This window comes from Leopardus geoffroyi, chromosome C2 (assembly GCF_018350155.1).
Source record: "Leopardus geoffroyi isolate Oge1 chromosome C2, O.geoffroyi_Oge1_pat1.0, whole genome shotgun sequence".
In the NCBI taxonomy this organism is placed as follows: domain Eukaryota; kingdom Metazoa; phylum Chordata; class Mammalia; order Carnivora; family Felidae; genus Leopardus; species Leopardus geoffroyi.
In genome coordinates, this window is record NC_059333.1 from 152,854,980 (window position 1) to 152,879,420 (window position 24,441).

The 24,441-nt window shown below is 52.3% G+C and overlaps 1 protein-coding gene across 6 annotated transcripts in view; it reads right to left on the reverse strand.

The window, feature by feature from the left end:
- The window catches only part of DLEC1 (DLEC1 cilia and flagella associated protein), a 94,605-nt gene that overhangs the window by 1,452 nt on the left and 68,712 nt on the right, over nucleotides 1-24,441 (reverse strand). For 3 of the 6 annotated variants that reach the window (XM_045436556.1, XM_045436553.1, XM_045436557.1), the window contains 16 exons: nucleotides 23,494-23,633; nucleotides 10,415-10,568; nucleotides 9,912-10,022; nucleotides 8,924-9,054; nucleotides 8,247-8,438; nucleotides 7,252-7,322; nucleotides 6,666-6,817; nucleotides 5,930-6,048; nucleotides 5,321-5,391; nucleotides 2,758-2,963; nucleotides 2,541-2,657; nucleotides 2,326-2,451; nucleotides 2,142-2,236; nucleotides 1,889-1,973; nucleotides 1,516-1,728; nucleotides 34-195 (listed from right to left, as the gene is read on the reverse strand). In XM_045436556.1, the coding sequence (XP_045292512.1) occupies nucleotides 34-195; nucleotides 1,516-1,728; nucleotides 1,889-1,973; nucleotides 2,142-2,236; nucleotides 2,326-2,451; nucleotides 2,541-2,657; nucleotides 2,758-2,963; nucleotides 5,321-5,391; nucleotides 5,930-6,048; nucleotides 6,666-6,817; nucleotides 7,252-7,322; nucleotides 8,247-8,438; nucleotides 8,924-9,054; nucleotides 9,912-10,022; nucleotides 10,415-10,568; nucleotides 23,494-23,633 (2,145 nt within the window). Of the gene's footprint in view, nucleotides 1-33; nucleotides 196-347; nucleotides 1,205-1,323; nucleotides 1,729-1,888; nucleotides 1,974-2,141; nucleotides 2,237-2,325; nucleotides 2,452-2,540; nucleotides 2,658-2,757; nucleotides 2,964-5,320; nucleotides 5,392-5,929; nucleotides 6,049-6,665; nucleotides 6,818-7,251; nucleotides 7,323-8,246; nucleotides 8,439-8,923; nucleotides 9,055-9,911; nucleotides 10,023-10,414; nucleotides 10,569-23,493; nucleotides 23,634-24,441 lie in introns of those variants that run through there. The other 3 variants (XM_045436554.1, XM_045436555.1, XM_045436558.1) reach the window with 3 other exon arrangements.

Below are 24,441 nucleotides of genomic sequence, written 5' to 3' on the forward strand. Positions count from 1 at the left end.
CCTCGGCGCGCGCGGGGCAGGCCCGGGACTCACCTGAGCGGGCTGGTCGGCATACTCCAGGAGCAGGTTCTGAGTGAACACCATCTCCTTCTCTCCGTTGGCACGCCGCCGAACGTCCACTCCGGGCAGCATCTGGTCTGCCGGGAGCTTCTGATAGGAGAGCAGCTCCAGGGACAGCGAGAAGGACACGTTCACCTGAGCAGATGTGAGCAAGGCCGTCGCCTCGCGCTGCCAAAGGCGGGCGGCAGCTTCCCCACCTGGCGATCGGTCCTCCTTCCTCCCATGGCCCCCGCGGCCCGGTAGGCCCCAGCTCAGCCCCTGACCACATGCAGCCTGCAGGCCGGCCCGGACGGGGCCGGCAGGGTGCCTCCCTCCACCCGGCGCCCCTGTCTGGGGTGTTTGGCCCACGGACGCTGCACCCTGCCCTGTGCCCCGCACCCGTCAGTACGAGGAGCTGAGGCCCCCGAGGGGACACGGCCAGCAAACCTCCCTTTACCCCTTGGCGTGAGCAGGGCTGTGGGCGGGCCTGTTGGCCCAGCACTGCCTGTGTCCTTATCCTGAGGACACAGAGGAGCCTCTGACGGCTTGTAAGCAGGGGATGTCGGAATCAGGAGGCGGGCTGAAGGGAACGTGAGTCAAGGCCAAGGTGAATCTTAGCCCCAGGCGGGTGGATGCGTGGTTCCCCCGGTTCTTTGGGACTAGCTCCATACAGTCAACTGAGGCACTTCTTAAAAAAGTAGCTTCCTGGGCCTCAGCCTGGACCTTCTGGTCTCTGGAGGTGGGGCCTGTGAACTTCTATCTCCAGCAAGCTTTCTAAAGGCCACGGCTCTATTGCCAGACTTGGAAATCATTGTCCTAGAGCAAGACGTGGGTGTGGGACGACCTGGAGACTGAGGCTGGGGGTCAGAGAGGGGCTGGGAAGGAGGACACCAGGCTCTGCTTGGGCACAGGGTGGAGGGCGGTGCTGTCTGCTGAGGTCAAATGTTTATTTTGAGAGGGAGGGAGGGAGAATCCCAAGCCGGAGCCTTGCTGTCTGCGCCGATCCCTCCCCGGGGCTCCAGCTCATGAACCTTGAGACGAGGCCCTGAGCCCAAACCGAGAGTTGGACGCTTAACCAACTGAGCCACCCAGGCGCCCTTCCCTGAGGTGTCTTAAAGGGACCTTTAACCACTTGGTGACAGCCGGCTCTGGTAGAACCAGACTCGGGCTGTTTGGGGGCTGCCCCTCAGTTTTCCTCTGGAGAAGGAAGCAAATGCTGAGTGAGGGTGCCCTTCTTCTGTAGATCTGCTCCCCTCCGCGATGAGGTCCTTGGGGTAGTCTGTCACCTAGCACAGTGTATGGCCTGCCCTCAACACACCTGTGCCCAAGCGCACACCGGAGGAGAACGTGGCTGCTCCCTCCAGCTCTGGAAGTGGATGACACGAGAGCGTGCCGTGTCTGGATGCCAATGTCTGCGCACACGTGTGTGAGGGCGTTGTGTACGCGTGCGTGCGTGAGGGGAAGGTGCCCACTGACCAGCATGTTCTCCTTCGGGCGGAGCACCAGCGGCTGGCCGGCCATGGCCGGCTCCTCGTCACACCCCTGCACCCGGCCCGGAGCTCTGCGGCTGCGGCTGGCCCCATCTTGAGCAACAGAGAACGGCCTGGAGACCAGGAGCCGGAAGGACTGTGGGATTTCTGTGGTGTTGGTCAGCTTCAGACGGTGGGTGGTCACCAGCTCGCTCAGCACCTGGGTGGCCACAGAGGTGGGGGACGCGAGGGAGGTCTCTCTCCCCTTCGGGAGCCCGTGGCTCTGGGCTGGAGGCATTTCCAGGGGTGGGGGAGGCCTTCCAGGGATATCTGAGGTCCAGGTAGATTTGTGGGGGGCGGGGATGTGACAGCACACTCACCCCGGAACAGGGCTGCTTGGGGATGAGGTCGCTGGCCTGGTGCCAGAACTCCGTGCCACCGCCGTAGTCCGGCTCCACGCTCAGCCTGCCGGCAGCGGGCATGGCTGGGCCCCAGGGGCCTCCGGCCTGTCCCCTCGCGGCTCCCCCGGCCCCGGCCAGCCTCTGCCTGGGCTCACCTGCTGGCTTCTCCCTCCCACTCCCCATCTTGCTCCCGAGCGCGGTGCTCCCCGGAAGGGAGGCCCAGCCAACTCACTGTGCGGGCCTCACAGAGCTGCACAGGTCCAGTCTCAGGGCTCCCACGGCGAAGTCCTGCAGGCGCCGCCGCCTCCCGGGAAGCTCTCTTGCCACCTACCGAGCCCCAGACCCGTCACAGGCAGCGTGCCCCCCGCGACGGGCAGCGGCCGCGGCCCCGGCCCCACCCGGCCAGGAGGGCTCACCTCGTCGTCCAGGCTCATGAAGCCCAGGGCATAGCCGACACACTCCACTTTGTGCCGGGTACCGGGGCCGAGCAGCACGGGCGTGAAGGACACAGAGATGCTGCTGCTGCCGCCGGCGGGGACCACCTGCACGGACCGTGGCCTCAGTGCCCCAGCCCTCCTACCGGCCGGCCCGAGGGGTCTCTGCGGGGCCGCGCCCGCCCCGCCCGCCTCACCATCTGCTTGGGGCTGACGCGGTACAGGTGGCCACAGGGCACCCCGTCGTGCTCCCGCAGGACGACCGAGACGATCTTCCGTGAGGCCCTGTCGCTGACCCTGGAGCGGCCCTCGGCCTGTCGTCAGAGAGTCACTGGGGCTCACGCGGGCTCAAGGCCCGCAGGCCCCGGCTCGGCAGCCGGCCCACCCCGCCCCTCCACCTCCGCCCCTGCTCACAGACTGGGCAGCTTCACGGCTGGAGTCTGACTCAGCGGAGCAGCTTGGGGACCAGAAGGAGCTGCTGCTTGCAGGGGTCTCTGGGCACAAGAGGTCGTTTCCAGCTTGGTCCCGCAGCGGGAAGGGTGGCCCATAAAACACCAGCAGCTCCACCAGCCGGTCCTCCCTGTCTTCCGGAGTGTAGGTCTCCCAGTCCAGGCGGATATCTGGGACGGGGGGGGGGGGGGGGGGGGGGGGGGGGGCGGTCGTGAGGGCTGAGGTAGGGGCGGACGCATCTTCCCTGGACCCCCTCCCCGCAACCCCTGATGCTACCTCTTCTGCACTCAGGGGCGGGGGGGGGGGGGGGGGTCGGGCTTGCCTCCTTCCTAGTGCCACTTACTTCACAAGAAAAGTCCACAGGCTATCCAGCTGGCTCTGCCAGCCCGACCCCCTTGCGGGAGCCCGACCCTCTTGCGGGAGCAGGCCTTCACATCCAAATGCGCCACTCCAGGCATTTGGGGCTCTCCCCACAGCTTCCCCAGGCCCTCCAGTCCCTCTCCCCACCTTCTCCCCTCCGACCATCGCCTCCTGCCGCACTCACTTCCATCCCCAGCCAGGCTAGTCTGGGTGCCACCATCTTGCCAGGATTCTCACCCCCTTTACCCCCATCCTTCTGCCCACCTGGCAAAGCCTAACCCTGGAGAACTGAACTGACCCTCTGGTCCCCACTATCACGCCCTCCCTGCTCCCTGACACCTGCACTGCCTCCTGGGTACCAGGCTGCCAGCCCCCGCTCACCTCCCGGAGCCCCCAAGTCCACACAGCCCTGGCACCCCATCCCAACACGCCCGTGTACCAGCGGGCATCTGTGCTATCCTCCCTCCTCCTGCCGCCTCAGCCCACCCCCTCTCCGGGGCCAGCCCTGCCCAGTCTCCCCTCTCCCACCTGCTTCAACGGCACGTAGGCAAGGCCAGTTCTCCCCGTCTTGGACAAGCTTCCCTCTGCCAGACAAACTTCCCAGTGCCACCTCTGCCTGCACAGCACACTTGCAGGACCCCATCCACCGCCGCCCACCGTCCTCTGCTCTCAGCCACTCCCCAGCTCACGTCTGACTCGGCCCGCCCTGCAGGAGACCTGGTGAGCACGCCCAGGTGCCCGAGCTTGTGTTTCTTCAAGTTATTACCTTGGCATCTGCCTCTCACACCCACCAAATCCCTCTCACCAAGGCCACCCAGTGACCTCCATTCTCTGAAGTTCAGTAAAGACAGAAAAGTGTGCATGATGATGAGCCCCGAGGCCAGAAGGGAACCACCAAAAGGAAGGAAGGTAGAAGAGAAATTCCAAACTAACCCAAAGGAAAACAGAACAAAGTCACAGAGAGCACAAGAAAGAAAAAGTAAAACGAATCACAAAATAAGGGAGAAATATATAGATTGATTTTTCCTATTAAAAGATTGGGCTTTTAATAGGTTGGGCTTTTAAAAAGCTCAGCTCTCTGTTGTTTACAAAGAAACATCTCAAAGCGATAAAGGGTGAAAACAGGGAAGGACGTTTAGTTCTCAATGCATCTGACGACACAGCAGAGAAGTGAAACTGCTGGAAACACCAGGAGGTTTTCCTTTTTTTTTTTTTTAAGATTTTAGTTTTAAGTAATCTCTCCACCCAACGTGGGGCTCGAGCTTCCAACCCTGTGATCAAGAGTCGGAGATGCCGGGAGACCTTAATAAAATAAAGCCGATTAAAGCGCAAATTCAATGTCCCTCCCCTAACTGCCCGGACCTAGTGGACACACGGAGCAGGGTCACAGGCTGCCAGCGCCCCCGCCTGCTGCACATTCCTTACAATTGCCAAGGAGCTTAACGACAGACCTGCCCTGGCCCTGCCCCTCGAGACACTGGCTCAGCCTGTGGGGTGGCCTAGCCTCACGATGCCTTAATCCCTCCACCTCCAGATTGCCACAGCTCTCCCTGTGGCCCAGACGCTCCCCGTTCTCACATGTTTCCTCAGGCCCAGTTGGCTCGTCCTCCCTCCTGGACGTAGCCTGGACGCCCCTCCACGGGGGAGCCTGCCCCGCACCCTATGTGATTCTCCAGCAGTCCCCTCGATGCCCTCAACCTGGGGGCGGCCCACAGTCCCGTCTGCACCCCCATCGGCACGGGAGCCTCTCGGCAGACTCTGCCGTCTGTTCCCTCTGGATCCCCAGCAACTTGTATAGCACCCGGCTGTGGCTCAGTCCTGCTGGCTAAAGGGATGAGAAAAGGTGACCCCTGCCAGTGTCTGTCCTTTTGCAAAGTGAACCTGATGAGAACAGCATCTAAGGCCCCACGCACTGAGGGACCCACGGCTGGGCAAGGGCAAGTCCTGCGCTCAAGCATGGGAGCAGCTGTCTCTGACATCCTCCGGGCTGGCTGGTCGCTCCCCTGCTGGGCCCTCCGGGGTCTTCCTCAGTCACCACAGGCCACCCCGATTCCTGGGCCTGGTCACGGGCCATCAGCTTCCCTCGGCCCCATCATCCCTCCCAGCCTTGCCCACCGCATGGCACAGCCAGCAGATAGAGCCCCAGTTTATCTCGTGAGCCTCTTACCACAGGGGCTGGAGTTATTCAAGCGAAGGACCCGGGTGACTGTGTCTCCTCCGGAGACCTGGGTGCCGAACCTGGAGGCAGGAGACGGGGTTCAGCGCAGCCATAACCAGCATGCACCTTGCAGGCAGGGCTGCTTCAGAGAGGAGGCTGGAACTGGGGCTCAGGCCGGGCGGAGGCCCGCAGTGGTTTTTCCTGAAGTCACGAAGACCCAGGGCTGGAGTCCTTCCCCGTGCGGTGCCTGGTGAGCTGGGACCTGGGCTGTCGGATGCCCTGGTAGCACCCGCTCCACACCCCCACCCCGCATCTACCGACAGCGCAGATCCCAACTCGTGGGGTGGGGCCCCAGGCCTGGCACTGACCTCAGGCCACACGGACTACTTGCTACTTCTATCCTCCAAAGCCCTCTGCGATGTGCAGACAGCAGCCATGTCCCCGGGGGGGACATGCCTCTCTCCGCCAGGGCAGCCCTGTCCTGGGGCTTTCTTGCTGGGTGGCACCAAGTGGCCTGGGGCCAGCTGGAGAACCACGAGTCAGCACGGGGAGCCACGTTTGGAGGCCAGGGGGTTTCAAGGGTTAGAGGATGAGGCCAGGGGCGGGGGGGAGGGTCACCTGATGACAGGCTCCTTCTGCAACTGGTCAGTGGTAGAGTAAGTGGTCCTCAGGGAGCTGATGGGGCAGCCCACGACCGCCATATGCACCGGGATGACTGTTGGTGGCAGGTCGCCCACCTGCAAACACACACCAATCCTTTGTCTCTTGTCCCTTGCTGCCATGGCATTCCCTGGCTCCGCATTCCCTCTGTTCACGGCCTTCCCTCCCCAAATAAGACAATGAACGTAGCTCACCCCTCCGTACTAAACTGAGAAATGCTTGTTGGGTCATCCGCTCGCAATTATCCCTGTATCCTCCAGTCCAGAGGACCACACAAGAACCATGCACCGCAGGTACCCGTGGCACCCTGAACGAGTGAGTGGAGGGCCAGTGGGAGAGTGAGTGAATGCACCAAGGGCTAGGTGACAATATGGCTTTGGGAGGCCGTTACGGCTTCTCCACACTCACTGCCCCTCCAGGCCTCATGTCCTGGCCCAAGCAGGCGGCCCATCAGATTCCTCTGCCCTCCTCAGTGTGGGCTCAGCCTCGTGGGACCCCACAGGAAAAGGTATGGAAGGTTTTGCTCACGAGGACCCCTCCTGCCCGAATCCCTGTGGTTGCCGAGGGGGCGAATGCCTATCCCAAGCTCAGTGGGCACCGTCTTCCAACGTGGAGAGATTTGAGAGGCTGGGGGCCAGGGGTTGAAGGAGACAGTGCTCGGAGGTGAGGTCGGGCCCAGGCCATCTGTCCTTACCGTGCAGATGAGGTCGTCCCAGTACTCGCCCCACATGTTTGCATAGCCCGTGATGTCGATGCGCAGCTGCTGGTGGGCCCCTAGCGTGCCCTGGGAAATGTGGGGAAAGAAGGCAGCTCCTTTCCCATGAGACAACAGGCTTTCCATAAAATCTGGGCGAGAACAGGAATGGGGCTTCAGGACTCCAGGGTGGGAATGAGATCCAAACCCTCAGGAGTTAGCGAAACACTGTACCAGAGAAGCCGCTGCACAGGCTCTCCTTGGCCTGGCTAAGCAGACCCTCCTGGGAGCCCAGAATCCAGCAGACGGCTTTCTTTACCTCTTGGGGGTCAGGCCCCCGTGGGAAACCTCCCTTCGGAGCCGCCACCCGTCCCAGTCAAAACCAGGCCCTGTGCACAGGCCATCTGCCCTAGCCAGAAGATGGCCTCATTCGAAAGGGGGACACAGAGGGCTATGGCCACCTCAGAGGTCTTGCTAGAAAAGACACTGGAATGGGGTCTGTGGCCAGGGCCCCCTCCCTGCGGCAGGCAGCCCACCCCTGAGAAGGCCCCAGGAAACGCTGCTCTGGCCCGCCCGGGGTTCTTACTCAGCTGCTCTCGCTTGGCCGAGCGTTCTCGAACCCGTGAGGTCTTCAGCAGGGCAGGGGGCGCATCGGGGCTTTTTACCAGACGGGACACAGAAACAGCATCAGTCCATCAGGCCTGTTCCCCAGAGCCGAGCCACCTCTCTGGGCGACGAGCATCCCACCGGGGGCACGGGGGGAGGAAGGCGGCTCTGCCCACTCCTCGCAGGGGAGAAGTCAGGTCTGTTCACCTCCTTCTCTGGTCTCGGGGCCTGCCACACCCTTGTCGCCCAAAGCACCCCAGCTACCGGCCACCTTCCAGCCCAGGCATTGCCTTCTAAGAAACTCAGGAGGGGCCTGTTATCCCTAGGCTCTGTGCCCTGGTGATCCCGGATACAGACCCAGCCCAGGGCCCTCCTCTCTTGCCCGGCCTTCTGCAAAAGGCCCTCTTTCCAGCCTTTCCTGCCGACATCGGTCCAGCATCGAGTGTGCACGAACTTTCCTGGAGTGGGTGAGTTAATGGCCCATAAACCCCTAGTGGCTCCCACCACCCACGGCAGGGGTTTTTATGTTGGGCTCCCCTGACTTAGGAGGTTAAGCAGTGAGGGGTTCGCTGGGGGGGGTGCAGGACCTGCCAATTTCGGTGGCCTCACTATTCCCCCCGGGGGCTGATTTCCAGTTACAGCTTTGCAGAAGGCCTCACTGCCACGTCTCTGCCCTCACAGCTCCCTCCACTGCCAGTGAACTTCTCCCTTATGCACTGGCCTGCATGCTGCCTGACCTACCGGAAGCCCTCTACCTCGCCACAGCCCCCAGCCTCTCCCGGAGGCCCCCCCAGAGTCTGGGAGGTGGGCCGGTGGGAACCCCTCCTCTACGTGTCTCCGTGTCTAAACACAGGGAGAGACGCACCTTCTCTCTCCTCATACCAGCCGGCCTCTGGCCACTTAGGCCACACGTGTGCCCAACGGGGCCAACCCACCCGGCCACATCCTCCCTGGGACGTGAATCCCCACACTTACAGGCTGGGTTTCTGACTCGGGCCGTTTGGGGGGCCCCCGAAGTACTCAAACTTGAGGGTGAAGGGCGTCTGTATCGGGGAGTGGTTGGTCAGGATGAGCTGGCGGTTCACGCCGGTCCTCAGAGGCACCGCGGAGCCGAAGTCGAGGCGGCGCTCCTGCAGGCGGTCCGGCCACAGCTCTGTGCTGGGAACGCTGCCCCGTGCCCAGGGGCACCAAGTTACACGCCATCCTTGGCCCTGCCCAGTGAGCCCGCTTGGGTGGGAGCGTGAGAGCCGCCTACACGCTAGGCTTCATCCTTGGGCTGCCTCCCCGGTGAGCTGCCACCCCAAGACACGTGCCAACAGGGGCCTCGGCTCCATAAACTCTCCCTGTCCCGGGGCGACGGGCCCGTCTCCCAGGTGCTGGGCCTCGTAGCTGCCGACAGCCCTGTCCCCTGCGTCTCCTACCCGCCTGGATGTCACACCTCCAAGTGTGTGGGGAAAGACCGCACAGAGGGCAGGGTTTGGGTAGGGAGACCTGTTCCCACAGAGGTCGTGAGGGGCCTCAGTGACACCGGGGCCCTTTCTCGGCTGCAGGAATCAGCCGGGAGTAGGCCAGTGCCACTGTGGCACCACTGCTAGGCTAGTCCTTCGTACGGTCGCTCAGCCCTCGGGCCCCGGCCCCAGCCCTGGGCTCACCTGCCGTCAGAGCCCTCCGCAGAGATGGCAATAGCCACTTGCAGTCCCTGGGGTTTCCCAGAAATGCCCAGGACCACTGGCTCCTTCATGCCCGACACGGTACAAGGGAGGGCCAGATGGCTCAGCTCGTCCTGTAAGAAAGCCCACCGGGGGGCACATCACTACAGGTAAGTCCCAGGGCGGCCTGAGACGGTCTTCCCTGGCACAGGTGGTTGTTGTGGGGCGCTCAGCACAAAGTCTTGACCTCTGTCCCGTCCCACGTCTCTGGAAGGGCTCCCCAGTCCCTCCCTCCGGTGAGCCACCGTCGCCGGCCTAGCCCACCATCCCACACCCTGGGCCCTTCCTCAGGGCTCCTGGCTCAGTCTGCTCCAAATATCTGGCCATGCCCACGCGGATGGGGACCCCCTCAAAGTGGGCCTCTGGAGAAGCCACACGCTCATTCCGATGAAGCTGCTACGACAGAAATCAAGCCCAGCCCGCGTCGGGTCTGCTCTGTGCCTGAGCCCATCTGCCCGTCACCCTGGAGCTCAGATGCAGCTGAGGAAGAAAGTCTACTCTGTCCACATTTGCCAGGGAGGAAATGAGACGGAGTCTCTTTCCCCACCAGAACTGCAAACAGCCGGCAGCCAGCCCCGATGGCCTTCCTGTGGGCCGAGCTGGGGAGCAGCCATGCCCTTCCTGGGACAAGGTGGCCACCAGCGAGCCTCAGGATCATCCGGGCAAATTGGAAAGCCGGGCCCACCCGCGGCTGCAGAGGAGGGGAGGGGTAAGCTGGAGCCAAAGGCCAGATGTGGCCAGTGGGTTTTGGCACACTCAGGCCTGCTCTGGGCTTCCTGACCTCGTATCCCTAGACGGCAGGCCTAACGGGAATGGGGACCCCAGACTCTTGGGAGGCAGGAGTGGGACTTGAGGCAGACCTCCCCACCAGTACAGATACGGTTGCGGGGTGCCTTCCTAGTGCCTCGGGCCCTCTCACCACCGTACTCACCTGGGTGTGAGCAGTGAACTCCAGGCTGAGCTGGCGCTCCTCACTGGGACCCAGCGTGCCACGTCGCGGGGAGACCTTGGCCGTGCAGAAGTCTGCTTGGTGCCCCAGCAGCTGGCAGACACGAGGACAGGCCCGTTGTCACCCGTGGGGTTCCCGGCACGGACCCAGGATCCACGTGGCGCTGGAGGCTGGCAGGCTGGGGGCCCGCAGCGGGACCAGGGGGGCTGCGTGCTCGCTGGTGGGAGTAATCCGCTGGTCCTTTCCCCTCCCCTTCCCGACCCTGGATGAACCTCACACCTGTCAGGAGTTTCTGGGCTGAACAAGCTGCCCCGGGAGACCTAGGGTGATGGTGACCAGAGGGCTGCTGCCTCTGATGGCAGCAACAGACTCTGGGTAATGGACAGGGCCATGGGGGAGAGGAGAGCCTCTCTTCCGGGGAGCACCTGGGGGGCAACGTCCCTCTCCGCACGGGCCTCTGGTGCTGACCGTGCAGGCTCACTCACCTTGCCCCAGTGGAAGCGGGTGGGCAGGAGTGTGCCATTGATGAGTCTAACGGTTGCCTTGGTGGGCACGCCCAGGTAGAGGTTGCTGACTTCCACGTGGCTGTTTTGCAGGTACACGTAGGGCTCCTGTACGTTGGCGTATACAGGAAGGTAGCTGGAACACAAGGAAGAAAGAAGAAACAAAACCATCTTTATTTTCAGATGATACAATGGTCTCTGTAGAAAATCCCAAGGAATCCAGATTAAAAAAAATTTTTTTAAGTTTCTTTATTTCTGAGAGAGAGAGAATGTGCATGAGTGGGGGAGGAGCAGAGAGAGGGAGACACAGAATCCAAAGCAGGGTCCAGGCTCTGAGCTGTCAGCACAGAGCCCGATGTGGGGCTCGAACTCGCGAACTGCGAGATCATGACCTGAGCCGAAGTCGGACGCTCAACCGACTGAGCCATCCAGGCGCCCCGAGATTTAAAAAATTCCTTAAAAAACAACGACGAGAAAACAATCCCCTGCAATCGATGAGTCAGCCAAGTTACAGGGTACAAACTACAAAAACTAATCACACTTTTATATGCTAACAACGAACATGTAGATCCAGAAATTAAAAATACAATACTACTGACAACTGCTCAGAAAAATTGAAATACTTAGAGGTAAATCTGATAAAACGTATACAGGATTTGTATGCTGAAAACTACAAAACCAGCTGAGAGAAATCGAAGATTTAATAAACAGAGAGACTCTATTCATGGATTCAAAGACTCAACCAGAGTAAAGATGTCAATTCTCTACAAATTGATCTATAGGTTTAACACAATTCTTATGAAACTCTCAGAAAAGATTTTTGTAAATATAGACAAGCTCATTATAAGATCTATATGGAAAGACAAAGGACACGGAATAACTAAAACAATTTTTAGAAGAATAAATAATAAAGAAAGAAATCACTGTGCTGGCTGTTAAGACTTACTATATGGCTACAGTAATCAAGGTAGTGAACTATTGCCAGACGCATATACACACAGACCAGTGGACCGATATAGAAAAATCTAGAAATACACTCACACAAATATGTCTGGCTGAGTTTTGTTTTTGCTTTTGCCTGAGGAATAGAGATAATATGTATTATGCTTTTACCCTTTTATTTTGCAATAACTATAGAGTCACGTTGCAGCTAAAACAAAAATTACACAAGAATCCCGTATACCCTTCACCCAATTTCCCCAATGGTAACCTCTTGCATAAATACAGTACAGAATGGCAACCAGGAGATCAATATTGATGCAGTCCATGATTTCGGCTCAGGTCACGATCTCAACAGTTTGTGAGATCGAGCCCCAGGGCCAACTTGGGATTTTCTCTCTCTCCCTTTCTCTCTCTGCCCCTCCCCAATGCACACACACACTCCCCCTTTAAATAAATGAACTTAAAAAAACAAAACAAAACAAAACAAAACTATTCACCCGTTGAAGAACTTCTGAGTTGTCCCAACTGGTTTTTGACAAGAGGTATAAAAACAATATAGTATGGGAAGAACAATCTTTCGACAAACGACATTGGGAGAATTAGATATCCACAGGCAAAAATAAAATAAAGCTCTACCTAAACCTCACCACTTATATAAAAATTAACCCAAAACGTATCATAAGCCTAAATGTAAAACGTAAACCTATTAAACTTTTAGAAAACAACAGGAGAAAATCTTTAGGACCCACAATCACAATTCATAAAAGAAAAATTTGATAAACTGGACCTCACCAGAATTTTAAAAAATGTTTGCTCTGCAAAAGGCCTTTTTTCCTTCAAAAGACAAAATTGCAGACTGGGAGAAAATATTTGTAAACCAGGTATTGGACAAAAGACTTGTATCTCGAATAGGCAAAGAACTCTTAAAACTCAACAATAAAACAACCCAATTAGAAAATGACATAAAGGGGTGCGTGGGGAGCTCAGTCAGTTAAGTGTCTGACTCTTGATTTCAGCTCAGGTCATGGTCTCAGGGTCATGGGATGGAGCCCTGTGGCTCCGCACTGAGTGTGGTGCCTGCTTGAAATTCTGTCTGTCCCTCTCCCTCTGCCCCTCTCCCCACTCATGTGCACTCTCTAATATAAAATGAAATGAAATAAAACAAATGACATAAAAGTTTCACCAAAGACCTTGGATAAGCAGATAGCAAATAAGTACATGTAATATGTTCAAAATCATTAGCCAGTTGGAAACCATAAATGAAAATCACTCCGAGAATGGGGTAATATCCCTATACACCTATCAGAATGACTCAAATAAAAAACAGTGATGACACCAAATGCTGGGAAGGATATGGTGAAGCTAGATCACTCACATGTCGCTGTGACAACGTAGAATGACAAAGCCACTGCAAAATTTTTTGGCAATTTCCCGCAAAGCTAAACGCCCACTTACCATACACCTGGCAATGTTATTCTTGAACATTTATCCTAGAGAAATGCAAACACATGTCCATACAATGACCTGTACACAAATATTCACAGCAGCTTTATTCATAATAGCTCAAACCCGGAGACAGCCCCGGTGTCCTTTCAAGGGTGCTGCTTAAACCGCACGTTCACACCATGGAACTCTACTCCGCAGCAAAAAGGAATCGACTGTTCACACATGCAACCTGGAGAGCTCTCAAGGGAGTTATGCTGAGTGGCGGGGGGAAAAAGTCCACGTCAAAGGTTACATAGGGTACGATTCAACATTCTTGAAAGAAACGAATTGCAGATACGGAATACAGACTTGGTTTCATAATTCCAAAACCTCTAACAGACTGAGTCTGGTTCTGATGTTTGCTTTGTCTCTTCAGACTGTGGGTTTTTGGGGCTTTGTTCTAGCCTCTTTTCATGCCTTGTAATTTTTTGCTGGAAGCTGGACATTATGTATTGAAAAATCGGAATTGATGTAAATAGAGCTTTAACACAAAGCTTTATGTTCATCCGTCTAAGAGCTGGGCCACGCTTACTATTCGCTGTAGCTGTGGGTGGAGAGGCTTCAGTTCCCTCCAGTGTCCTTGTTGTTTCTCTCCCCTGTTGTCTTTGGGTTTACCTACAAACTCTTTTTTTCTTAAACTCTTTTTAAAAAATGGTTTATTTTTGAGAGAGAGAGAGAGAGAGAGAGAGAGCAAGCACACCAGCGGGGGAGGGGCAGACAGAGAGGGAGACATAGAATCCAAAGCGGGCTCCGGGCTCTGAGCTGTCTGCATAGAGCCCGATGCGGGGCTGGAACTCACGAGCCGTGAGATCATGACCTGAGCCGAAGTTGGACGCTCCACGGACTGAGCCACCCAGGCGCCCCCTCTACAAATTCTTTCTTAAATAGAGTCTGAAGTCCTGCAGTTCTTTTGGCCACAATCTTCTGTTATTAAATTTTTTTTTTAATGTTTATTTATTTTTGAGACAGAGAGAGACACAGCATGAACGGGGGAGGGGCAGAGAGAGAGGGAGACACAGAATCGGAAGCAGGCTCCAGGCTCTGAGCCATCAGCCGAGAGCCCGATGCGGGGCTCGAACTCGCGGGGCTCGAACTCGCGGACCGCGAGATCGTGACCTGAGCTGAAGTCGGATACTCAACCGACTGAGCCACCCAGGCGCCCCAATCTTCTGTTATTATACCGAGGCCCGTTGATGCCGTGGGAAGGTGTAGGGGAAAAGGAAGTGCTCTATAATCCAATGATTGGTCTCTGTCTTGTACTAGTGAGGTTGTGTCCCTGGACTTGACCTTCACAAGTCCTTCTGTTTTTTTCCCCCTTTAGGTGAGATACGAAGACCAGAGAGGGCTGGGGTGGGTAATTTCCCTTCCCCCACGTCAGATGAAGCTCCTGTGAAGTCTTTCCCTTGCTGGGCAGGACTCGTGGAGAACACTCTGGACTTATTTCAAAGCGGTTCTCTGCCCCCCGCACCAGGCATATTTCAGAAGCGTTATTTTCCCCTTCCCCTGACCAAACTGGAGAATTTTTCTCCAATGTTCCCCACAAGAACCTGGTGAGTCTCCAGAGTTTTTACCTCTCATGTTACACCACACAACCTCCAGGAATGTTCCTACCCTGACTGGCTTCAGCAGCTTTTGCTTCGGCAAAGTGACCTGCATTCACCCATCTCTTTGGTTCTTGGGGTGGCTGCTCCAGGGCCTCAAGTCTCTAATGAATCTAAGAAAAGTTACTGTTTCAGGGGCTCAGTCGGTTGAGCGTCCGACATCGGCTCAGATTGTGATCTTGCGGCTTGTGGGTTCGAGCCCCGCGTCAGGCTCTGTGCTGACAGCTCAGAGCCTGGAGCCTGCTTCCGATTCCATGTCTCCCTCTGTCTCTGCCCCACTCCGTGTCTGTCTTTCCCTCTCTCTCTCTCTCTCTCAAAAATATATAAACATTGGGGCACCTGGGTGGCTCAGTTGGTTGAGCGTTCAACTTCGGCTCAAGTCATGATCCCACTGCTCATGGGTTCGAGCCCCGCGTCGGGCTCTGTGCTGACAGCTCAGAGCCTGGAGCCTGCTTCAGATTCTGTGTCTCCCTCTCCCTCTCTGCTCCTCCCCTACTTGCTCTCTCTCTCTCTCTCTCTCTCTCTCTTTCAAATATAAAAAATAAAACATAAAAAAATTAAAAATATGTATATATGTAAACACTGAAAAAAATTAGAAAAGTTACTGTTTCCATTTGTTCAGCTTTTTTCTTGTTACGAAAGCAGGAATGATGACTCCTGAGCTCTTTACATGTCTGGACGTCTGAAGGTATTATGTAGATATGACCAATGTTCATCATCGGTTGAGTTTAAGTAAAGGAAATTTTCCTAGGTGATTTGGACGGGCCTGATTCAATCAGTTGAAAGGCCTCAAAGCAGAACTGAGGTTACAAGAAAAAGAAGAAATTTAATGTGTGCACAGCATCTTCAGTTTGTGCCAGAGAGTTCTAGTCTGCCCTTCCTGACGGCCTGTCCTATTGATTTGGGGAGCGTGAAGCCAGCCCGTATAGTCGTGTAAGCCAATTCCTTGTAATAAATACAACTACTCATTCTGTTTCTCTGGTGGAACCCTAACTGGTACAAATACATCAAGGTAATACATAGGTAATATAAATGACAATATAAATATATTTTTGCTTGTAACTGTTTTATTCTATCTGGTTTATTTATTTTTTATCTTTTTTTTTAATGTTTGTTTATTTCTGAGAGAGAGACAGAGACAAAGTGTGAGCAGGGGAGGGGCAGAGAAAAAGGGAGACACAGAATCTGAAGCAGGCTCCAGGCTCTGAGCTGTCACACAGATTATGACCTGAGCCAAAGTCAGATGCTTAACTGACTGAGCTACCCAGGCGCCCCCCATTCTATCTGATTTAAAAGACAACCTCCTAAGCCAATAACTATAAAACTGTGTTGATGGATCTATATTGTATAAAGATATAAGGAAGGAGATGGAACAGAGCTATATTGCAGCAAAGCTGATTACTATTGAAATAAATTGGTATTAATCCAAACTAGATTGTTTTAAAATTAAGATATTACCTAAAATACCCAGGGCAGCCAATTAATAAAATGTTTTTTTAAAGTTTATTTATTTATTTTGAGAGAGAGATACAGTGCTAGCATGCATAAGCAGGAAAGGGACAGAAAGAGGGAGAGAGAGAATCTCAAGCAGGCTCCGTACTATCAGCACAGAGCCCGACGTGGGAATCGAACTCACAAACCATGAAACCATGACCTGAGCCGAAATCCGGAGTCAGATGCTTAACCGACTGAGCCACCCAGGAAAGAAAATACTTTTTTAAAAAAGTACAAGAAACACAGGAATTAAAATACAGTACTAGAAAACATCTATCTAACACAGAAGAAGGTAGTAATGAAGAAACGCAGGTGAAAAAAGAAGCCCTACAGGAAACAAATAGCAAAATGGGAGACATAAGTCCTAATCGGTAATTAAATTAAATGTAAATGGATTAAACAGTCCAATCAGAAGGTAGAAATTGGCAAAATGGAGGTGAAAAGAATGTTCCCACTATATACTGTCTACAAGAAACATCTCAGATTCGAAGACACAAATAGATTGAAAGTAAAAGGATGAGAACAGTATATCATGCAAACAGTATTCCAAAGACGGCTGTAACAACTAACTCATGTGAGATGAAGTAAACTTTACGATAAAAAGGGGGGCGCCTGGGTGGCTCAGTGGGTTAAGCGTCCGACTTTGGCTCAGGTCATGATCTCACGGTTCATGGGTTCGAGCCTTACATTGGGCTCTGCGCTGACAGCTTGGAGCCTGAAGCCTGCTTTGGATTCTGCGTCCCCCTCTCTCTCTGCTCCTCCCCTGCTCACTCTCTTTCTCTCTCTCTCAAAAATAAATAAACAGTAAAAAAAAAAATTATAAGATAAAAACTGTTACTAGAGACAAAGATATTTTATAATTATAAAAAGGTCAATCCATCAAAAAGACATTACTATTACAAACACACATGTATCTAACAACAGAGCCCCAAAATACACGAAGCAAAAAATGACAAAATTGAAGAGACAGCCTGACAATTAAACAATAGCTGGAGAGTTAAAAACTGCATTTTAAGTAACAGAACTAAGCAGAAGATAAACATGGGAACAGAAGACTTAACGCTATAAGCCAACCAGACCTAATAGCCATATATACAACACTACTCAACAGAATACACATTTTTCTAAAGTGCACACGGAACATTCTACAGACTAGACCATAAGGTAGCTCAAAATAAAAGCTTCAATGAATTTAAAAGTACTGGACGGGGCGCCTGGGTGGCTCAGTCGGTTGGGCATCCGACTTCGGTTCAGGTCATGATCTCACGGTCCGTGAGTTCGAACCCCGCGTCGGGCTCTGTGCTGACAGCTCAGAGCCTGGAGCCTGCTTCAGATTCTGTGTCCTCCTCTCTCTCCACCCTACCCCTGCTTGTGCTCTGTCTCTCTCTGTCTTTCAAAAATGAATAAATATTTAAAAAAAATTTAAATTAAAAAAATTTAAATTTGACTCCAAAACACACTTTGGAGTCAAAGTGTGTTCTCCAAAAACAAGAGAATCAAATGAAAAATCAACAATAGAAAGAAATCTGAGAAACAAAAATTTGTGTAAATTAAACAACACATTCCTTTTAATTTTTTTTTTTTCAATGTTTATTTATTTTTGGGACAGAGAGAGACAGAGCATGAACGGGGGAGGGGCAGAGAGAGAGGGAGACACAGAATCGGAAACAGGCTCCAGGCTCTGAGCCATCAGCCCAGAGCCCGACGCGGGGCTCGAACTCACGGACCGCGAGATCATGACCTGGCTGAAGTCGGACGCTTAACCGACTGCGCCACCCAGGCGCCCCAACAACACATTCCTAAATAAGCAATGGATCAAGTAAAAATCATAAGAGAAATTAGAAAATACTTTGTATCAATGAAAATGAGAACATAACCTATCAAAGTTTATGTGATGTGGCTAAAGCTGTGCTTAGAGAGAAATTTATATCTGTAAATGCCAATATTAAAAAAATAAATAAAAGATCTCAAATCAAAAACCCAAGCTTTTACCTTAAGGAACTAGAAACTAGACAAAAGAACAACAAACTAAACACAAAGCAAGCATAAGGAGAGAAATAAAGATTAGAAAGCAGATATGTTAAACAGAAAATAGAAAAAGAGAGGAAATCAACTAAACCAAAAGCTGGTTCTTTGAAAACATCAACATTAACAAAGCTCTAGCTAGACTGACCAAGAGAAAAAGAGAGAAGACTTGAATGACAGAAATTGGGAATGAAAAAGAGGACATTACTACTGACGATGCATAAATAAAAAAGGATTACAGGGAAACACAATTAACAACTGTATGTGAACAAATTATGTAATTTAGATGAAATGGACAAATTCCTAGAACAACACAAACTGGAGTCAAGAAGAAATACAAAACTTGAACAAACCCATCGCAAAAGATTAAGTAATTTTTAAAGTTCTCACAGAGAAAAGCCCACCTCCACACGTCTTCACTGGTTAATTCTACCAAACATTTAAAAAATTCACACCAATCTGTCACAAACTCTTCAATAACATAGAAGAGGAGTGAACACTTCCAAACTCATTTCTAAGATGTATTACTCTAGTAGCAAAACGAGAAAAAGACATCACAAAAAAAAACTACAGACCAATATTTCTTATGGCTACAGATACAAATATCCTCAAGAAAATATCAGCAACCCATATCCAATAACGGATCAAAAGAATCATACACTGCGACCAAATGGGATTTTTACAAGAACGCAAGGATGGTTTTAACATCCAAAGATCAACATAAAACACCCTGTTAACACACACAACGAAAGGACAAAAAATGACATGATCGTTTCAATAGATACAGAAAAAAACATTCAATGAAACTAACATTCTTTCATGATAAAAAAACAATCAGCAAACTAGGAATAGAAAGGAACTTCCTTAACCCGATAAAAGACATCTACAAAAAGCCAATAGCTAACGTCACACTTAATGGTGAAAGACTGAACGCTTTCTTTTTAAGATAGGTAACAAGACAAGGATGTCTACTTTTGCCACTTTTATTCAATATTGTACTGGTGTATTAGGTGCATTAGGCAGGAAAAAGAAATAAAAAGCATCCAGATTGGACAAGAAGTATAATTATCTCTATATATTGATGACACACTATCTTCTATTTAGAGAACTATTAGAAATAATAATGAATTCAGCAAGGTTGTAGGGTATAAGATCAGTATGCAAAAATATTTGTATTTCTGTATACTAGCAATGAATATTCATAAAATGAAATTAGGAATGCCAGTTCATTTCCAAAAGCATCAAAAAAGATACCTAGGAATAACTTTAACAGAAGAAGTACAAGATTTATACAAATGACAAACATTACCAAAATGATAAACATTACCAAATGTTTGGTAATCACAAACTTACCAAATGTAATGACAAACATCACCAAAAGAAATGCCAAAAGGACCTAGATAAATGAAAAGACATTTCACGTTCACAGATAGGAAGACTTGATATGGTAAAGGTGAATATACTCTCCAAAGCGATCTACAGATCCCATACAATCCCTATTAAAATCCCAGCTGGCTATTTGCAATCATTGATAAACTGACCCTAGAACTCATATGGAAATGCTAAGGACCCAGAATAGCCAAAGTGACCTTGACACAGAAAAACAATGTTGGAGAATTCATACTTCCTGATTCCAAAACGTACTACAAAGTCACAATAATTAAGCAACTGTGGTGCTGGAACAAGAATAGTTCTATAGATCAACAGAACAGAATAGACAGCCCATAAATAAACTTTCACGTGTACAGTTGATTTATTTTGATAAGGGTGCCAAGACAAGCCAATGGGTAAAGAACAGTGTTCTTAATAAACGGTGCTGAAACAAGTGATTATCTTAACAACGAAGACGGATCCCTTTCTCACACCATACACAACAATTAACTCAAAACGGATCAGACATCTAACCCCATGAGCTAAAACTACAAAGCTCTTGGAAGAAGGCTGCTGTGCACATTGGATGAGGCAATGGTTATTTTTAGATGGAACCTCAAAAGCACAAGCCACAAAAAAGAAAAAGAAAATGGACTTCATCAAAATTAAAAAACTTTATGCTTTGCAGTAAACCATCAAGAAAGTGAAGACAATCCTCAGAATGGGAGAAGATATTTGAAAATCATATACCTAGTAAGAGACTTGTATCTAGAAGACATAAAGAATGCTTACAACTCCATGGTAACAAGACAACCCTATTTTTCAAAGTGGGCAAAGATCTCAATCGACAGGTCTCCAAAGAAGACCTACAAATGGCCAATAAGCACACGAAAGATGCAAAACATCATCTGCCACCACGAAAATATAAACCAAATCCTCAATGAAATATCGCTTCGCACACACCAGGATGACTACCATTAAGAGAGATCCTGAGGATGTGGATAAATAGGACAGCAGGGTAGAGAAGGAGGATGGAGAGTGGGTCAGGATCAGCCACCGTTACACCTGTATCATTATATTTTATCAAGCACCATAAAGAATAAAGAAGTGGGGCGCCCGGGGGGGGGGGGGGGCTCAGTCAGTTAAGCATCTGGCTCTTGATTTTGGCTCAGGTCCTGATGTCACTGTTCCTGAGTTGGAGCTCCATGTCAGGTTCTGCACTGGCAATTTGGAGCCTTCTTGAGATTCTCCCTCTCTCTCTCTCTTTCTCTCTTCCCCTTCCCTGCTTATAATCTCTCTCTCGAACAAATCCCGGAGGCAAAGGCCCTGCAGAGCTTCCCTAACAGAACGAGGGGCCTCATGGGGCAGGAGTGGGCCGCGGGGAAAGGGCAGAGGAGTTAACCAAAGGCTGCCCCGACATGAACGTGGCCAGTTTAGGGCCCCAACACCTGAGCTCCCACACACTGCCCGGCGACACGGCAACGCCCGGAGGGCCAAGCGGTGACTCCCCTGCTCCGTGAAGAATGTGGGCGTGGGCTCAAAGACACAGACCCTGCAGTGCCGCTGGGCTCTCGACTGCCACCGTGGGAAAACACCCCTCCAGATCGAAGTCCCTCGTTCCTATTTACAAATGAGGGCGTGGGGCGATCTGCCGAGCTGGCCCTGGCCCGTGGGCTTCCTGGCCCGTTGGTCTTGGCTGCTTTCCCTATAGGTCCTTCCTCCTGGATTCGGGTAGCTGGGGGCTGAAGGTGCTCCCGTCCCCTTGGCTCCCTGGAAGAAGGGTGCTCTCCGCACCCACACCCTCTTCCTCGGGAACTTCCACCACCGGCTCCTCGTGCAAATCTGCTTCTCCTCCCGCTCAAAACCGGGAATGGGCAGCCAAGGATTACGTGATGTACAAGGAAACCTGAACAGTGAAGACGGGACCCCAACCAAAATGTGAGGAAATAAAAACTCGTTTCCTGGGCGGGGGGGGGGGGGGGGGGGGGGGGGACTCTGAGATGCGGTTGCATCCCTAAGACTATAACAGATTACTCTACAAAAGGAACAACCCAAGAACAAAAAGCTTGACATTTAAAAATCCGACGGCCAAAAGAAGGGCATCCGCCAAAGGCCAAATTAGTGGCGTGCAAGGCCCAGGTCATGTCCCTGAACAAGGAGCGCAAACGCTGCGCGACGGCGGATAGGAGGGAAATGGTTCGACTGGTCCCGCCGTACAGCCCCTGTGGTCTCCGTCGTCTGGCCGACTTTCCCAGCAGCTTCTTCGGGAGGCAGCCCCTCCCCCCTCCGGCAGGCATGGGGGGGGGAGGGGGGAGGCACGTGACCCAGAGAGGACCAATCCGAGTCTACCTCCGGAGCGCGGGTGCCGGCTCTACGCGGCTCCCCTCCCTGCGGCCGATCCCAATCCTTGGCGAGAGCAAGGCCAACCCAGAAGGCCGCGGATCTGGAGGCAGGGGTGAGGGGAGGGGGGGCGAGAGACTGAGAGAGAAGCAGGAAGGGCAGACCGAGGAAAAGGCTGGAGCGCGTGGACGCAGCAGGGCAGGAGGGAGCCAACAGTTTCCCAAGCCGGTTACCTCGGTGTTTCCACCGCCTGCCAGTGTAAACGTTCTGATTCACACGTCCTTTAAGAACGACAGAGAGGGGCGCCTGGGTGGCGCAGTCGGTTAGGCGTCCGACTTCAGCCAGGTCACGATCTCGCGGTCCGTGACTTCGAGCCCCGCGTCGGGCTCTGGGCTGATGGCTCAGAGCCTGGAGCCTGTTTCCGATTCTGTGTCTCCCTCTCTCTCTGCCCCTCCCCCGTTCATGCTCTGTCTCTCTCTGTCCCAAAAATAAATAAACGTTGAAAAAAAAAAATTAAAAAAAAAAAAAAAAAAAAAAAAAAAAAGAACGACAGAGATAGGAAAGGAAGCAGGGAGACGTAAATAAAGGCATTCTCCCAGAGGAGAAAGACTTGTCCTTCGTACTTAAGGCCCACGAGATGCCACACAGGACCAGTGAGGAACACTGCCACTGAAACCCGGGCTAGTAATCGTGTAAAAACACATTCAAACGAGACACGGGTGGTACTTCCCCGCCCCCCCCCACGCCCCCCCATCAGATGGTCACAGTATAAAATCTCAGATAATATCTGCCACTGTGAGAGGGCAGGGTAGTGGGCAGTCTCGTACACAGTAGGCGCAAAAACAAAACCAAACAAAACCCCAACGATTTAAAACGAGCACGTGTTTCCATAACGAAGTACTAAATACATGCAGAAATGACTATTACACACATCTACAGTTTAAGTATATATGCAGTTTAAAGAATAATAAAAAAGAACACCTGTACATCCCCCTCAACCAGCTTAAAAAGCAAAATATCGCCAGCCAGCTTAAGAAAATGAGGATTATGCTTCAAAATCATTTGGGAAGGGATGGGGACAAGTGGAGGAAGGATAGGAATGAAACGATATTAGTGGTGATTTGATCGTTACTGAAGGTGATGGGTACATGGGGGCTCATAATACGGTCCTATTTTTATGGATCTAAGAAAGTTTCCACAAGAAAGAGAAAAAGGCAGACAGGAAGGAAGAAGGGAGGGAGGAAGAAAGAAAGGCAATAGCACCAATGACCTCTGAAATCTCTAGCGTGTGCTTCCCAGAATACAGCGGTAGTTGCTCATTTAAATATGTCATGATTTTTGGTGTCCATTCTCCTGTTGACACACGTTCATGGTTTCCAGGTTTTCGCTACTGTGAACAGGCTGGCTGTGAGCATCCCACGTGAGCACTCGACTCCCAGTGTGTAGGTGTGTCTCCCTCGAGGAGCACATCTCCAGGGGCTGATGCTGGGTCACAGGGAATGCACATAGTTCCCTTAACTGGGCAACGCAAAGTGCTGTTGAAAGTGATTGCACTAACTGACGTTCCTTTAGCACCCAAACTGGAAGGATACACCCTATAATATCACCAGTGAATTACCTCCGGGCAATGGATTTTCTTTCCTGTAATTTCCAAATTTTATAGAACAAACGCGTTTCAGTACCTTTCAATTCGGAAATGCCTGTAAATACTTAGTGCCGCGCAACATAAATGTACTGTGAGTAGACGCAGGGTGTGTTGTAGCCGGTTCCCCACCCCCCCCCCCACCCCGCACGCCCTCTTACCTCCAGGCTCCGTTTACCACCTCCAGCTCCAGGACGGTCTGCAGACGCTGGCACTGCTTGGCCTCCAAGGTGATGGTCACCCTGCACTCCCCCAGAGCAGGGATCTGGCCGCTCGAGGGCTCAATGTCGAAGGGAGACACCTGATGCGGAGGTCAGTTGAGAAGGACGAGGAGTGAGGACACTTGGAATTGCAGAACTGGTGGCTTCCCTGTCCCCACCGAGATAAGGAGCACCGGTCTGACTGAGGCCTGGCCTCCCCACCCCCCCCCCCCCCCCCCCCACCATGGCCGCACTGCCTCGTGAGGGCGGCACTGAACCTGCAAAGATCACACCCAGGAGGGTGTTTCCCCCTTTGGTCTCTTCATTCCAGGAGACGGAGACACTGAGTGCCAGGCACTTGCCTGCAGGGCAGCCTGCCCACCCGGTGGGGGCCTGCCTTCGCCTAACCCCACCTCCCACCCAGCTGCCATGCTGGCCAGGTCGGGTCCAGGGCGCTTGTCTTGGGCTCTGTGCTCTCTAGCTTCTGACGGCTCACCTCCCCGGCACTGGTGGGAGGGAAGGGCCGGCCTAACTCTCAGTAAAAGTAGTTCGTGTGCTCAAGTATGGGGCCCAAGCTCTGCCAGTAAAGAAGAGACCTTTTGCTTTCCTTGGTCTTTGTTCCTCACAGGCATCTCCCCGGGAGTCCTCGGGGCATGCTGTAGGCCAGGACTGGGTTTCTGTGCCCCTGACCTGAGCACATCCAGCAAACCCCAAATCCAACATTATTTTGGGGAGCTCAAAAGAATAGAGTACAGAGAACTGTTGAGACAGGATTCGTGCCAGCCTCCATTGGGACATAAATCTTAATATATGATGAAACTGATGGCTACTTCAATTACAAAATGTTGTCATTCTTCGCAGTGGGAGAAAAACCCAGACTGGGAATTAGAGAACTGGGATCCGATGATT